The 17858-nt window shown below is 32.8% G+C and overlaps 1 protein-coding gene across 1 annotated transcript; it reads left to right on the forward strand.

The window, feature by feature from the left end:
• Positions 1–6860: 6860 nt before the first annotated feature.
• LOC130450296 (endocuticle structural glycoprotein SgAbd-1-like) lies at positions 6861–10415 on the forward strand. Its single transcript, XM_056788624.1, has 3 exons — positions 6861–6895; positions 9016–9137; positions 10119–10415. Exons 1-3 carry the CDS (start codon positions 6884–6886, stop codon positions 10372–10374), a joined length of 390 nt encoding a protein of 129 aa, XP_056644602.1. The 5' UTR covers positions 6861–6883; the 3' UTR covers positions 10375–10415.
• The last annotated feature ends 7443 nt before the right edge of the window (positions 10416–17858 follow it).

Genomic DNA, 17858 nt, shown 5'->3' on the forward strand with positions numbered 1-17858 from the left:
CTTACAGCATACAACAGATAAAACTTATTTTCAAATAAACCGGATGATACTGGAAACGACAAACGACAAGAAGAGTGTGTAGATGCACTACAACTATTGGTTCCATCTTCGTTCCAATGTTGGGTATTCCTTTATGAAAAAAAACCAGAAACCAACTTTTCATGGTCAACATTGGAAGCAAAATTTTGGACGTATCGGAAAGAATCGTTCGAATTACAATTATCTATCTCGAGCTCTTGTTTTTGAGTGGTGTAGGCGCTCCTAAAGGCTCCATTGTTTTTGAGTGGTGTAGGCGCTTTAGTGAGGACCGAGAGAGCACTGAAGATGACCAGCGCCCAGGTCGCCCTGTGACTGTTTCAACTCCGGAAACACTGACCAAAATCAACCAAATTGTGCGTGCAGATCGTCGAATGATCATCCGGATGATTGCTGATGCAGTAAACACCGATAAAGAAACGGCTAGAAAAATTTTACACGAGAAATTGTACATGACAAAAGTCTGTGCGAAGTACCAAAAAATCTGACTCCTGGCCAAACGGTTTTGCATCAACGGATCTGCTCAGATTTTCTTGAAAGAATAGAAAAAGATTTACTTTGAAAGGGGCCCGATTTGAATCGATGGAAGCGGTAAAGAAGAAAACGGCAGAGCTCCTAAAGGCTCCAATCAAAGAAGACTTCCAGAACTGCTTCGATCAATGGAAAAAACGTATGGAAAGGTGTGTAGCGAGGGGAAGGGAGTATATTGAAGGGGAGTATTCAAATGTAGATTATTTTTTATAATAAAACCTTTTTCATAACCTCTTATGATAAATTATATCTCTTATATATTAAAAAAATTGATGATTTCCATTCCGAGTCCGTTCACGCGTTCTACCCAACCGATTTGCTTAATTTTTTTTTTCAATTAAAGATATTGATGCACAGATCAGCCATCAACCATCGGATTTCATCGAATTTCCACCATTCTCAAGTTATACTCAAATGCGATTTCCCCCTGTAAATTAATTATGGGAGTTTTTCACATACACACGTTCTATCCTCAATATCTCAGGTTCTATTCAAGATAGAGACTTCGTTTTAGTTTAAAAACACTCGCTGAAACACCTTCTTTCTTTTGAGTTTTTGAACACTGAAATCGGTTGAGTTGGAGAGGAGCTAGGCGCGGACATTCAATGTGGAGTTATGGATTTTTGTAGGTTTTTGGCAATTTTTCTACATTCAAAGATCTATATCTCAGGTTCTAATAAAGTTACAGAGTTCGTTTTGATTTAAAAATACTCGCTGAAACACCTTCTTTCTTTTGAGTTTTTGAACACTGAAATCGGTTGAGTTGGAGAGGAGCTAGGCGCGGACATTCAATGTGGAGTTATGGATTTTTGTAGGTTTTTGGCAATTTTTCTACATTCAAAGATCTATATCTCAGGTTCTAATAAAGTTACAGAGTTCGTTTTGATTTAAAAACACTCGCTGAAACACCTTCTTTCTTTTGAGTTTTTGAACACTTAAATCGGTTGAGTTGGAGAGGAGCTAGGCGCGGATATTCAATGTGGAGTTATGGATTTTTGTAGGTTTTTGGCAATTTTTCTACATTCAAAGATCTATATCTCAGGTTCTAATATAGCTACAGAGTTCCGTTTTGTTTTGAAAACACTCGCTGAAACACCTTCTTTCTTTTGAGTTTTTGTACACTCAAATCGGTTGAGTTGGAGAGGAGCTAGGCGCGGACATTCAATGTGGAGTTATGGATTTTTGTAGGTTTTTGGCAATTTTTCTACATTCAAAGATCTATATCTCAGGTTCTAATATAGCTACAGAGTTCCGTTTTGTTTTGAAAACACTCGCTGAAACACCTTCTTTCTTTTGAGTTTTTGAACACTCAAATCGGTTGAGTTGGAGAGGAGCTAGGCGCGGACATTCAATGTGGAGTTATGGATTTTTGTAGGTTTTTGGCAATTTTCCTACATTCAAAGGTCTATATCTCAGATTCTAATATAGCTACAGAGTTCGTTCTTTTCCATTATAATGATTTCTGATACTTATTTAATGGATTCGATGCGAGCGAAGCCGCGGGTAAAAGCTAGTTTGTTTTTATATTTGTTTTCACTCTCTAAAAATGACTTATAAAAAGGAAAAAGCCATTAACAAAATCCATCATTGAAAAAAATATATATTATCCGTGCTTCGAGCATTCAAGTATGTGGTACAAAAATTCCAAAGAAATTTATATTCCGACGATTTTTTTTGTCATCGGAGGTTACTTAGGCGCGGTGCCGTTGAAAACCGGGAAAACTTATGGGAAGTTTTGTGTTATTTCAACAACAATTATCAGTATTATTAACGTTTTTCTATTTTTAATGAAGTTACATTTGAGGAATATGATGAGGAATCCTATAAGTTACAGTTATTTGGCTCGCCCGGTTTTGTTCACTTGTTTTCATTTGATTGGTGCGAGTGATATTTTCAGACGAGATAATTCCTACAAAACCATCTTCGATAATATTTTTATATTGGAAATGAATTATCCAAGGAAAATTGATACTTTCTATCGATATATTGAATCGGTTGGAATTATAATTTTACCTTTTGGTATACTGACAGAATTTTACATTTTCCACTTTGACTTCATACAATTATTCAACCTCCTCTTTCATTTTTTCACGATACTCAAACTTTCTATTATTGTTGTGATCATTTCTTCTTTCCTCAATTATTTATATAATAAATACAGCGTTATAAACAAAATATTATCACAAGCAAATTCTTGTCGGTATAATAAATTTGGATACTTGAAACATGTACGAAATCTCAAAAAGCTACTCCAAAAACTGCATCAAACTGCTATGGAGGGTAATGAAAAAATGGGAGGATTTTGCTTGATATTATTTATGTATGCTTTTTGGCGTGCAATCGAATCTTTATTGTACGTTGTTTTATGGAAAAATTACGACACTTTCTTCCTTTTTTTAATGACTTATAACATTGTAGTAGTACAGGTAAGTATTTACTTGTGTTATTCAATTTTTATTTGCTTTAAAACACTATAAATTTGGTTCCTTTGTGACCAGCTGTTAACCTATGTCCCAACAGTTTATTGGATACTTCTGTTGCCAATTTTGGGTTCTCCCTGTATAATGACAGAGCCCCAAGTCCGACCAAAACATTATATCGTCTCCAACGTGGTATTGACGTACAAAAGCGAGGTAATATTGAATATAGCTTTCAGAATCTGAAGCTTCCTCCTTAATCGATCCACGTAAGGTCTGGATGATCATCTTGACGAAATCGCGAACCAGATCAGAGCTTTATCAGCGAATTTTTTAATAATCAATAGGAACATTATGATAAATAATCTTGCCCCATACTATGAGGTATGATGGGGTAATGAAATTTGGACTTGAAGGGGAAGGTTATTAGTAATTCTCAGAAAACAAAAAAATGTTTATTTCCTTCAGATCTCTATCGTCTACTTCAGCACAAGTGTTGTGAGCCCAGCGCCCACAGAGCTGGCAGCCCAGCCAAGGTTCCGACGATGCCAGCAAATTGTTGTTTGTTAACATCATTACAATATAAGCAAATGGCATCTTCGTCATTGTTCTTTTGTTTTTTGAGACGAGGATGATTAGAATTCAATATTTTCCCCGGCTATTTCAAAATTTATTTATCAGTATTCAAATTGTGTATCTTTTTGTTTTTAACTGCCAATTGACATGCTAAATTGATTGTTGTTAGTCCAAAAAGACACTATTCCATCTATTTCAGGTAGGTTTCACCGTCTTTTTGGGTGTAAATATAGATTTTTTCGGGCCTAAAGGTAAACCAATAATAACTTCAATCCCATCCTTCGTTTTCTCAACATATCGCTTTAAAGTAGTCTCAGGCAGTGCGTATGCAGAAGCAGCTTTTACTGTGTTTCATTTCTTTGCTTAAAACTTTATCTACAGCTATTTTCATGGAATCTATCGATCATTCTCTTTTTTTTTGGTTTATTTCTTGTTAGTACGTACCATGATTTTACCTAAAAAAAATAATAAATCAATGTTATTTATTGAGAAACTTAAATGAACTTAAAACTTCAGACGGCCATCTTGTCTCATAAGGTCACTCTGAACAAAAAAAGTAAAATGTTTCGGATTCCTATAAACTTACCATATCAAAATAAACAAAACTATTAACCAAAGATCAAAAAGACATAAATGAGTTCATAATTACCTTGAAATAATGATTTTTAACCTTATAAAAAATTTTTTAGACGACGCCATCTGAAAGTTGATCGTTCTGTATTCATTTACATAACAAAAGTTGAGTCTTAAGTGTTCCATGTAGTGAAAATGACAGTTCCGTACTGCAAAACGCTTTCGGGACGTTCTGGAGTAGGCAACTTTAACTTCCTTAAATGTGACTCTAGCTACTTGTTGACAGTTGACAGTTGATAGTTTCACTTCGATGATTTTGCATAATTATCGTTGCCAAAGTCCTATGAATTTCTTTATCTAATCTGATATGATTTGTATATTCGAAATTGCATAATTTTAGATTTGGTGCTTCTATAGTTATTTTATTTCAGATTTTTTCTATGATAATTATTATGGCTTGCGATAAAGTTACCGAAAGGGCAGATACCTTAATCCAAACATGTATCAACACATTAGAAGAAGACGAAGCTCTAGATTTGGCAACTATAAAAAAAGCGTTAGTTCCAAAGTTTACAGCTGCGGGATTTTTTGAAATAAACCGAAACATACTACCAACTTTTCACTTCAATGTATCTATATATTTAATCATAATTTTACAGTTCAGAGCCGCCAACGAATCTACTTTTTATTGATAGATTGGCACTTGTACATAAATTATTCACTTATTAATAAAGCTTTTAATATAAATACTTGGTAAGTTTTATTCGCAATCAAAATCCAACGGGCTCAACCTCGTTTACGAAGAGATTTTCTTCAACGGGTTAGATTTTGTGAATGGTTAATGAATGAATGACGAGAATCCCCATGAGATTATTTAGAACCATTTTCAAAATGTTTTTCCAGTGTACCCATGGATTAATATTGTAGAGAAGTTAATTGGGCCACATTCTCTGGCTCAGTCACTAAATAGAATTTCTCGAAAATTATCTCCCTGAACTACTTGAAGACTATATGAGACAAAGCTATTGATTCCCGCCCGATGGTGCTCCAGTACACTTTAGTTGGACTGCTAGGCTAGATGCAACATGTCCCAACCGTTGGATTCATTCAGGAATGTCCCATTATTGGCCTCCTCGATTTCCAGAGTTGAATATTTGTGATTTCTGTTTATGGGGTTACTTTAAATCTATGACAATCGATATGATTTGAAAAAGGTAAATTCTAAATGACCTGAAATGATATGAATTGACGTGAATCGATATTAATCTGCGTCAATACACATCATCATCAAACGACAGTCGAATTAATCGATGTCAATCGATATGATTTGAAATAGTTAAACTTTAAATGTTCTAAAATGACATCAACTAACGTGAATCGATAACAATCGACGCAAATAGACATAAGTCGACATCGATCAACATCAAATGAGAAGTTTGATTCTAAATGTCCTGAAATGATTTGAATTGACGTGAATCGATATCAATCTGCGTCAATACACATCATCATCAAATGATAATCGATTTAATCGATATCAATCGATATGATTGGTAATAGTTAAACTCTATATGTTCTAAAATGACATCTACTGACGTGAATCAACGCCAATAGACATCAGCCGACATCGATTAACATCACATGACAATTCAATTGATGTCAATCGAGATGATTTGAAAAAGTTTGATTCTAAACGACCTGAAATGATATAAATTGACGTGAATCGACATCAAAAGTCCTCAATCATCAAATGACAATCGACTTAATCGATATCAATCGATATGATTTGAAATATTTAAACTCTATATATATTCTAAAATGACATCAGCTGACGTGAATCAACGCCAATAGACATCAGTCGACATCAAATGACAATTCAATTGATGTCAATCGACATGATTTGAAAAGTTAGGTTCTGAATGACTTGAAATGATATAAATTGACGTGAATTGATATCAATCGACGTCAATAGACATCAGAGATGACAGATGACAGATGACAGACGACAGAGTCTAGACGACACCCATAGTTGATATCAACGATTTGAATCGTATAAATTTAGAAACACCTTGTTTATAATGTTCGCAATTTTGAATGTATATCCTACAATGTGAACATTTTGTCTTGCTGCTACATTTTCTAAATGTGTGCTAATACAAATCATTGATATTTATCTGTTTTTTTCTGTTAGTTCGTACAACTGAAAAAACTTTAATCTAAAATCTTTTCGTCACTTTGGTTCATTGATTGTTTGTTTATGAAGGACCTCGCAATCTTGTGATACAATTTTCATTTGAATTTTGAATAAAGTAATATCAAAAATTCATTATTTTATGTTTTGTTTGTTTCACTTTTTTTAGTTTCTATTACAATCAAAGCTATACAGATATCACATACGTATTCATCAAGCTGGGCGGGAGATTCGAAGACCTTGATATGAATTTAGACTTTAATATAATATTTTAAACTGATATCGTTTAGCCAATAATTGAATCAACCCATTAAATTTTGTTAACAATAAACTAAAAGTAAAAATACGTTGTCACAACCACCTTGGAAGCGATTGTACTTTTACATGAAATTTTAAATGTTTTGAATTTTATGCATAACTATTATTCAACGGATGATTATTATTAAATGTTAATGACACACAATTTTTTTTTGGTGGGATGAAACCATTGGTATAAAAAGATACGTCTTCTCAACGGGGTAGTTAGTTCTTCATAAACACTACTCACGTAATACAAGTCAAGATGAAGCATATGGTACGTAAACAGTGATTTGTGAACGAGTGAAGTGTCAAACATATTTATTTTATAATTAACTATTGATAAATTAATCACTAAGTACGTAAAATTATCTATAAAACTTTGATAAATTGGAAATAGTAGAGAAATTTCCATGTGAAATGTTAAGAAACATAAATTTAAATTGGAAAAGGTTCTAGAACGATCAACACGTTTTGTAGCAGTTGATTTCAGCTTTAAAAAACATTCTGTGATCTTGAATCTTGAATCTTGAATCTTGAATCTTGAATCTTGAATCTTGAATCTTGAATCTTGAATCTTGAATCTTGAATCTTGAATCTTGAATCTTGAATCTTGAATCTTGAATCTTGAATCTTGAATCTTGAATCTTGAATCTTGAATCTTGATTCTTGAATCTTGAATCTTGAATCTTGAATCTTGAATCTTGAATCTTGAATCTTGAATCTTGAATCTTGAATCTTGAATCTTGAATTTTGAATCTTGAATCTTGAATCTTGAATCTTGAATCTTGAATCTTGAATCTTGAATCTTGAATCTTGAATCTTGAATCTTGAATCTTGAATCTTGAATCTTGAATCTTGAATCTTGAATCTTGAATCTTGAATCTTGAATCTTGAATCTTGAATCTTGAATCTTGAATCTTGAATCTTGAATCTTGAATCTTGAATCTTGAATCTTGAATCTTGAATCTTGAATCTTGAATCTTGAATCTTGAATCTTGAATCTTGAATCTTGAATCTTGAATCTTGAATCTTGAATCTTGAATCTTGAATCTTGAATCTTGAATCTTGAATCTTGAATCTTGAATCTTGAATCTTGAATCTTGAATCTTGAATCTTGAATCTTGAATCTTGAATCTTGAATCTTGAATCTTGAATCTTGAATCTTGAATCTTGAATCTTGAATCTTGAATCTTGAATCTTGAATCTTGAATCTTGAAAATTGAATCTTGAATCTTTTGTTATGACTTATTCTCGTCACTTGACTCTTGCATCATAATCTACTAAAACCTCATTAGGCACTTCTATATAATACACAAGATATTTGATTGTTGGCGATTGTGAACAAGATCACATACGGATTTTATTATATTTTGTATGAGTGAATAGCGAAAGCAACGAATATAATTAAATTGAATGTAATCGAAATTGTCCTTTTCGTATTGATAAAAAATTATAGCGGACAAGATTATATGCAGAAAAAGTTAGGATTTTGAAAAGTTGCATAACAATGGACGTTTCAGGTATGTTAAAAGATGCTAAAAAAAGAAGGAATGTATTATGACACGTTTAATATAAAATATTTCATATTATATCGAAATTATTTACGTCGAAAGTGGTAAAATCAGTCTAACGCTTTTCTAACCTCATTTTCTGTTACCTTTGAAATAGGTACGTTCAATTATTCGATTATATTCGATTATATGAACGATTTCAATCGATTTTAAACTATCAATCGAATGTAAAGTTCGATTCACAATTTACTATAATACTTTATCTAATCAAATTTTATAACCAATAAGGGAACGTTCCAATTCTAATTGGAATTTAGCTTCGTTCGATCTTAACACGTTAAGTAGCGATCATATAGGGACTGTACGACGTATTTTATTTCATCTTCTCCTCGGCCGAAGGGGGCGTACTTAAATATATTTTACAGTTTGGTTGGATCATAGAAAAATTACCCTACACTTGATCCTTTCGATTTTTTTTCATATTTTGTAGCTTTTTTCAACATAATCCAAAAAATATTTGATTAATTTTTTCTTTTTGTGCTACCTTCATGATCTCATCTAATATTTCTCAAAACACATCGCACATTTTTGTACCATTTACATAAAAACATAAATCATCGTTGATAAGGATAAAAAAGCCAACAATTTCGAATAAAAAGTGCAAAATATAATGTTTTTTGTCTATATGACCGCTCTGGACACCGGGGAAAGTTTTAGCGTTAAAATTTCCTTCGGGTCCACAAAAAAGCATCATTTTTTCGCACTTCTTATTTCAAATAAATTTTTCCTTGGATCCACACTTCATTTGGAGCGTAAACTTTTATAAACTTCGTAGAATCAAACTTGTTTCGTATCGTATCTCTTGATACAACTTATTTTCCAGATATTTGTTTTTGTTGCACTCATCGCTATTACTTTGGGGCAACAGGTGAAGCAAGATGAACCAATCAAGATCGTACGATTAGAAAATGAAGGTGTAAACGCCGATGGATCTTATAGATGGAAGTAAGTAATATCACACTTTTTGTTAATATATTTTCATCATAATCCAACCAAATGAGAAAGTAAGGCAATTTAAATAACTGGAAATGGATTCGAATTACCAGAAAAATATTCAATAACAGTGTTAAGTGTTAACTTTGATGTTTAAATTAACTTTGGTTTCCACAGTTTTAGTGTCCGAACAGTAATTAGAGATATTATAATCAAAATTGATGCATAGGCATTTCTTCAGTTGTCATAATTATCATCCCTAATGGGGTTACGCTGCAATTATGCTCTTCAAATCCTCTTGTTGGAGTGGCGCATATTTTCCGCCACAATTTCCCATTTCGTGTCTTTTCCTGTCAGTTTATAACTCCTACTCTGCTTGGATAATCTTCCATCCCTTTTAACCATTTTGTCCTAGACCTGCAGCGTAATTTTCTACCACCGCATCATATTAGATGGTATAGATTTGTTCGTCAGCTAAAACTCGGTCTCATCATCGTTCTGATTATATTTCTTTCCATTTTTCTTAATCATTTCTTGTTAGTCATTATTTCCAGCTGAGTACATCATCACTGGTCTAATCATCGGTATAATTATATTGATCTTCGTTCTTTTTGTGAGTAGTTTTCTTTTTAATAATTTCCTATTAGCATCGAAGGCTCTATCAATAATGGTGATAGAATCTTATTCCATACGTCCCCCTATAGCTACTTCACTGGACAATCTTTATTGGAATCATTTCCTCAAATTTAATCTTCCTGATTAGTTGGTATATTCTTTCTCGAAGTTTGGTTCCTCTATACTTTATCAGTTCTATGCTTATTTCATCTATACCAGGTGCTTCCTTTCCTTGATCATTCTCCTCCTGTTCCTCGTCTTCGTTCTGTGTGTGTTTCAGTTAGAAAATCCTTAAAGTAATCAACCCATCAGTTGTCGTACACGCTTGTATTATGATTCACGAATAAATCCCCCAATTCCTTTCGTGTTTTGTTACAGCTTTGAGTCTGCCAATGGAATAGTTGCCGAAGAGCAAGGTTCCATTAAGGAAGTCGAGGAAGGACCAGGACCAGATGTTCAAGGACAAGTACAATACACCGCTCCAGACGGTTCTCCAATTTCTCTTTCTTACATCGCTAATGAAAACGGTTTCCAACCTCAAGGTAGTCATCTACCAACTGCACCGCCAATACCCGAAGACATTTTGAAAGCTTTAGAATACAACGCGGCACATCCCGAAGAAGACAATTTATAAAATACAGAAAATTTCTATATATTTAATTGTGTTGTACACAAATTTTTTTAATAAAAAATATTCATTCTAATAGATAGTTGTTTAATTGGTTGATACAAAAAATTATTGCTGATTAAAAGCTCCGTCCTTTTACATGCAGACACGAGAACAAATTTCACAAATTAATAAATGACCTAGACGATGTTGAGTTCAAGAACTATTGCAGAGTCAGTCGAGAATAAATTTGGGAATTACACGAATTGTTAGCGAGTGATATTCAAAAGGAAAACACAAATTTTCGGCAAGCAATAAGTACTAGCAATCTACTTGCCACATTCTTTTGTAATTTGTTCCCAAGGTTTCAATTTTAAATGAGCATCACTACACTCTTTTGAACTGGTGTCGTATAGCTTAGTGTGTCCTGTTATTGCATTGATCTTAAGGTATACTCCTCTAGAAACTGCTCCCCGGATCATGCAGGAACCATCTCCATAAGCACTCCGCTCTTCGAAACAGTTCTGGTCTCATCCGAGAGCAGAGCAGATCCCCATTGTTCCAAAATCCAATTCAGATGATCCAGTCCAAAACGCATGCTTGCTCACCGTTGAACTGGAGTAAGTTATTGAACAATCGCAGGTGTTTTGGGGGTCAGATTATTTTCCTGCAGTCCACTGCAGTCCACTGACTAATAATCATGAAGCTGATGAATAATTAATACAGTTAAAGATAAAAGTTTACAGTGGGATGATGTCTAAGTTAGGTTAGGTTTTCATCGGTCGAGATAACTGGGACTACGACCTGGACTATAATTTCTAGAGTGCTCCTTTCTTGTCATGGTGATGTGCAAGCTCATTATTAGTGATTAGTGTGAGAGGGAAACCATATAAAAGGTATAGAGATATACAGGGGAATCAAAGACAAGTATTTATTCATTAATACTGCGTATACTACAATATAATTACAATTAATCGAAGATTTGGCACTATTTTTGATGCGAACATACTGTAGATTGGACGTAACTTACTTTGTTGTTTACAAAGCTTCTCTTTAAGAATGATTTGACCTTTAATACATCGTATTTTCTTGGTATTATTTGATTTAGTAACCGGTTTTATTTAGGGATTCCAAGAGATTAATTTTTTGTGTAATGATGTTGTTTATCTATACTTTGAAACGATTCACTGATTCTGAAAATTAATTATTGTAATGCGGACCTGGAGAAGTTGATTACTATTCATTTCGCAGTGGTGTTCGGTACTTTTTATGTTCCCTACCCATTATTTACTTGATTTATCGTTCGGCGTTACCTTCTATTTTCTATACATTTACAGAATTTAAACGATGATGAACATAACATTATACAGTCATCAACAATTTTATCTAGTTTCTTATTAACAATACATAAACACATTATGTAATATTGAAGAACGCGAAATAAATTTATTACATTTTTTTTTTCAATAAGAAGTAGTTATGAAAAAAGTCATGTTATATCTATTTATGTGTCGTAACCTTGAAAAAATCTTCATATCAATTAGATAAAGCAATTGATTAAATATAAACGGTCGCTTCTATATATTTATAGGAATTAAATGATGTTACGAAATATGAATAAATACCAAGAGGATGACACTATTTTTTTCTCTTGACCAGTACCTGATAAAATATTCATGATAAATGACATGATGTTTTATTGGTTTGATTATTTACCGATGAATGTTTTATAATAAAAAAGATGCATCAATTCGTTTCAACATGAAAAATCAAGGACACTCAAGTAGGTTACTATATTTATTAATATGAAATTAACTGTTTATTCTATTCGAAATTTCAAGATAACTCAATTACTTCTACTAATTCGTTTTTTTCACTACCACTATTTATTTAAAGCTAACTAACTACGTTTACGCAAATCGTTTATATTTAAATATAAATTAATTAAAAGAAATACTGGAAATAAACAGCCTGCTATAATGAAAAGTTCTGAAAAGACACATCAAGACGCCACCCGAAAAGCGCTGAACTAAAATTCCATACTAGCTGGACAGGCCCGGCCTAGGGAACCGCACAGAATGTATAATTTAGAAAAAATAGGCAACTTTAAATACTTATAACTCAGAAACGAGAAAGATTAATGAAGCTGCTTCAAATTATCTTTCTTAACTGAACCTGCTTTAGCTAAAGTCGCAGAAATATCCATATATAAAAAATGTTAAAGCTACCGCCGGAAAATTTTTAAAATTTCATAGTAGCTGGACAGGGCCGGCCTAGGGAACCGAACAGAATGTATAATTTAGAAAAAATACGCAGCTTTAAATACTTATAACTCAGAAACGAGAAAGATTAATGAAGCTGCTTCAAATTATCTTTCTTAACTGAACCTGCTTTAGCTAAAGTCGCAGAAATATCCATATATAAAAAATGTTAAAGCTACCGCCGGAAAATTTTTAAAATTTCATAGTAGCTGGACAGGCCCGGCCTAGGGAACCGCACAGAATGTATAATTTAGAAAAAATACGCAGCTTTAAATACTTATAACTCAGAAACGAGAAAGATTAATGAAGTTGCTTCAAATTATCTTTCTTAACTGAACCTGCTTTAGCTAAAGTCGCAGAAATATCCATATATAAAAAATGTTAAAGCTACCGCCGGAAAATTTTTAAAATTTCATAGTAGCTGGACAGGGCCGGCCTAGGGAACCGCACAGAATGTATAATTTAGAAAAAATAGGCAACTTTAAATACTTATAACTCAGAAACGAGAAAGATTAATGAAGCTGCTTCAAATTATCTTTCTTAACTGAACCTGCTTTAGCTAAAGTCGCAGAAATATCCATATATAAAAAATGTTAAAGCTACCGCCGGAAAATTTTTAAAATTTCATAGTAGCTGGACAGGCCCGGCCTAGGGAACCGCACAGAATGTATAATTTAGAAAAGTTACGCAGCTTTAAATACTTATAATTCAGAAACGAGAAAGATTAATGAAGCTGCTTCAAATTATCTTTCTTAACTGAACCTGCTTTAGCTAAAGTCGCAGAAATATCCATATATAAAAAATGTTAAAGCTACCGCCGGAAAATTTTTAAAATTTCATAGTAGCTGGACAGGCCCGGCCTAGGGAACCGCACAGAATGTATAATTTAGAAAAAATAGGCAACTTTAAATACTTATAACTCAGAAACGAGAAAGATTAATGAAGTTGCTTCAAATTATCTTTCTTAACTGAACCTGCTTTAGCTAAAGTCGCAGAAATATCCATATATAAAAAATGTTAAAGCTACCGCCGGAAAATTTTTAAAATTTCATAGTAGCTGGACAGGCCCGGCCTAGGGAACCGCACAGAATGTATAATTTAGAAAAGTTACGCAGCTTTAAATACTTATAATTCAGAAACGAGAAAGATTAATGAAGCTGCTTCAAATTATCTTTCTTAACTGAACCTGCTTTAGCTAAAGTCGCAGAAATATCCATATATAAAAAATGTTAAAGCTACCGCCGGAAAATTTTTAAAATTTCATAGTAGCTGGACAGGCCCGGCCTAGGGAACCGCACAGAATGTATAATTTAGAAAAAATAGGCAACTTTAAATACTTATAACTCAGAAACGAGAAAGATTAATGAAGTTGCTTCAAATTATCTTTCTTAACTGAACCTGCTTTAGCTAAAGTCGCAGAAATATCCATATATAAAAAATGTTAAAGCTACCGCCGGAAAATTTTTAAAATTTCATAGTAGCTGGACAGGGCCGGCCTAGGGAACCGCACAGAATGTATAATTTAGAAAAAATAGGCAACTTTAAATACTTATAACTCAGAAACGAGAAAGATTAATGAAGTTGCTTCAAATTATCTTTCTTAACTGAACCTGCTTTAGCTAAAGTCGCAGAAATATCCATATATAAAAAATGTTAAAGCTACCGCCGGAAAATTTTTAAAATTTCATAGTAGCTGGACAGGGCCGGCCTAGGGAACCGCACAGAATGTATAATTTAGAAAAAATAGGCAACTTTAAATACTTATAACTCAGAAACGAGAAAGATTAATGAAGTTGCTTCAAATTATCTTTCTTAACTGAACCGAACAGAAAAAATACTTGAAAATAATTTCTGATTTTGCAACTTTAAATGCCTATAAATCAGAAACGGGGGAACGCGTAAGAAAATTTTTTCTGTCACAGCGTTTTTTTCACGTTATCTATCTCGAATTATCTTGAATTTTCTGCATCAAGCACCCGAACACTTTGTATAATTGCTTTAATCACAAGCAGTTACTCAAGTTTTTATTCGAGCATTTACTTTGATTTAAAAAGTAATTGCTAGATTTTTATTCATCATTTTATCAAATTTGTTTTGAAATGCGTAATTTTTAGTTACCAGCGTACATTTTATAAGAAGTTTATTTCTGTTAATAAATTAAAAAGTACTGATAAATGACATAATCTGTAAATTTACTCGTATAATGAAATTGTAGGTAGTCATCCGATGTTCATGATATATTACTATTCATTGAATGAATTTGTACGTGAATATAAATAAGTGAATATATGAATATTAATTAATGGCAGGTAATTTTGGTCGTTACTTACAATTTGACCATGAAAACCGTAAAAAATATACAGAAATCTTGTGAAAAAAAATCGATTATTATTACATACTAAATAGACTTCACTCCCGTATTGAACTTCAAAGATTCAGTCGTCGACATTATCCTTATAGAGCTCCTTTTCTTCTTTTTCTTGATCTCTTAGTACTTTACCATCCTCATCTTCACAATCCAGGAAAAGATCCATCAAAGATATTCCTAACGCCAAAACGAACTCAATGATTTGAGACAAGGTTTATTCATTCGAAGGTAACTAAATTAAATACTTTTAACTAGGAATGGAAATACAAGAAAATAAGAAATTGTTTAATTAGACTAAAAATATGGAAAATATGGAAGATACTGGCCGGAATGAGGAGTTAACTTATTGAGTTATAAAGATAATACAAAATATTTGTGTAAACAATGAGAATGCAGTCATAATATTCATAATATGCGCTGTTTCAAGCGAAAAACTTTGTGTGGAATATTCGCAGCTACAGAGAATTGAAATCAGTGAGTGAACATTTGCAGACGATGTTATACTAGTAGTAAGCAATGAAAAAGAATTACGAGAAGACATTGAAGTGTAGAAATCAGCAGTAATAGACATAGGAATGAGAATTATCAAGAAGAAAATTAAAGTAAAGGTGATCAGAGAATAAAAGATAATCTTCTTTTAGCTCCACACACTTTTCACAACGATGTTCAATAAGTTCGATAGTTTTTACTTGATTTCTTCGGTCTTGGTCTTCTTTGGAGGCGATTCTCTCTTTTCAGTCCATTGTTTTGATTGTTTTTTGAACTGCCCACTATGTCTGTTAGCTCCCGCAATTTCAGTCGACGATCATCCAGTGGATTTGCTTCAACATTTCTGGAGTCGTCACCTCTTTTGATCCACCACTGCGATGCCGGTCTTCACAGGTCGTCTACTACCCAATATTTTACTGTTTATAACGAAGGAACAGCCTCTGGACTAATACTTGGCTGTCAATCAAATACTAAACAACGTGGCTTCTTCCAACTTGAAACATATGTTGTATTGATTGTGTAATTTATGATACAGTGATATTTTTCCAGCAACTACCGCCATCTCTAGGTCAGGTCAGATATTTCTGTGACCATCCACGAACATCATGAACACTGAAGATACTTAAAACAATATACAGAGGAATTCGAGCATTTGGATATGAATATTGTGTATTGAGAGGCCGATAAAAAGTAAAATTGAGGCGACAGTAACGAAATATTTCAAAAGAATGACAAAAAAAGATAAACTAAAAAACATACATATAAGAAAAGACCTAAACGTACGATTTCCGTGACGCCTGGATGTGACTATGCCATTTTGTAAATCGATTCAAAATAAGTCGGAAATGAGGAATAAAATTTTCCGATATCTCGCTTCGTTTTCGAGATATCGATACTTGAAGCTGGAGGTATTTATTTTTATTTAATATTTGTTTATATCAACCTAACCTAACCTTGTCGTGGTGCACTTTGAGTGCAAAAAGTTCAAAAATCGTGAATTTTTTAAAGCCAAAAATATTTCTTCGGGTGAGGATTATTTTAGTTTTATTTTATTACTATTTTGCCCCAACGGGGGCTTCGCTCCTCGAACCCCCAGAGGCTCTGCCCCTGGACCTTGAATTCTGGTCTGTTAAAAAGCCACAGGCCGCGAGGAACGGGTGAGTTTGAAGATTGGGGGCAGATAAATTCGGAGCGGGTAGATTTGGAACGATTTTTTATTTTTTATTCGTTTGATTTTGTCGTTAAAAATAGCAAAAACTTTTTCAGGATTATTCTGAAATACTACAATAGTCCGGCTTTTCAATTATGATCCAAACAAAAATAAATAGCTTTTGAAAACATTCAGATTTTTGCTCAATTTTTACATTGAATTACTAATTAAATCTTCAAACTATCAATAAATATTTTTTTTATTGTATAAATAATGAAAAACAACCGACAATTCTTTATGAAAAACATCAAATTATTCATGTATTTATCGTATGTTATTAAAATTGTCTTATTTTGTTTTTTTCAATATAATTTTGGAGTATCAGGGTAAATAATATAAAAATTGGATAAGAAATATTTTGTTTATTGAATTACAAGATTCATATTGAATTTGAAGTGATAAAATATTCATTTGAAACGAAGTATTGAACGCCATCTGTTCAATAAAGCGAATTTTGAACTAACGTTTGATTATAACTTTAAGTATCGATATCTCGAAAACGAAGCGAGATATCAAAAAATTTCATTCTTCATTTTCGATTTAATTCGGCCTAATTAAGCCAAAGATAATACAATAGTGGGGATACTTATAAGGGATAAAGGAACAAAGTTCTGTTATGCGAATAAGAAAAATAATCGTGAGACAGATAATGTTCTAAGAAGTGCTAAGAAAGCTTAATGAATCTGCTTCAACAAATCTTCTTTAACTTAATCTGCTGTAGCTATAGTCGTAGAAGGGCAACAACATTGTGTGTCAGCAACTAAGCAATTCTAATTTTCGATCAAAAGAACCGTGATGTCACAGACGACGAAGAAATCAGCGAAATTAATCAAGGGCGTAAATTACAAAATAATATAAGTGGGGACAAATTTTACAAGAGAAGGAAGTTAGTTTACAAGAAGCTACTTTCCAAAAATCTCAGTTTAAAACACGTTTTGCGTATTTTCACCAATAGAAACACCCCTTAAAAAATTCTATGTATAGAAAAGTTCCTAATTACACTCCTGTATTTATAAGGTTCCACCCTTCAATTTAGAAAATATATTCATGGCGTTTTGGTAGTTTTTATGAAACTATGTATTATTTTTTACCTTGAATATCAGGAATGCAGTGTTAAAACGAAATACGGTTTCCCGAACTAACACCTCTGACGTAATCCCTAGACACAGATGTCATCTTCAAT

The sequence above is a fragment of the Diorhabda sublineata genome, chromosome 11 (assembly GCF_026230105.1).
Source record: "Diorhabda sublineata isolate icDioSubl1.1 chromosome 11, icDioSubl1.1, whole genome shotgun sequence".
NCBI classification, from domain to species: Eukaryota; Metazoa; Arthropoda; class Insecta; order Coleoptera; family Chrysomelidae; genus Diorhabda; species Diorhabda sublineata.

What these genes read in the sequence shown, in the direction of transcription:
- LOC130450296 (XM_056788624.1), top strand. An exon ending in GATGGATCTTATAGATGGAA is followed by an intron (nt 9,138 to 10,118) that starts GTAAGTAATATC and finishes GTTTTGTTACAG; the next exon opens with CTTTGAGTCTGCCAATGGAA.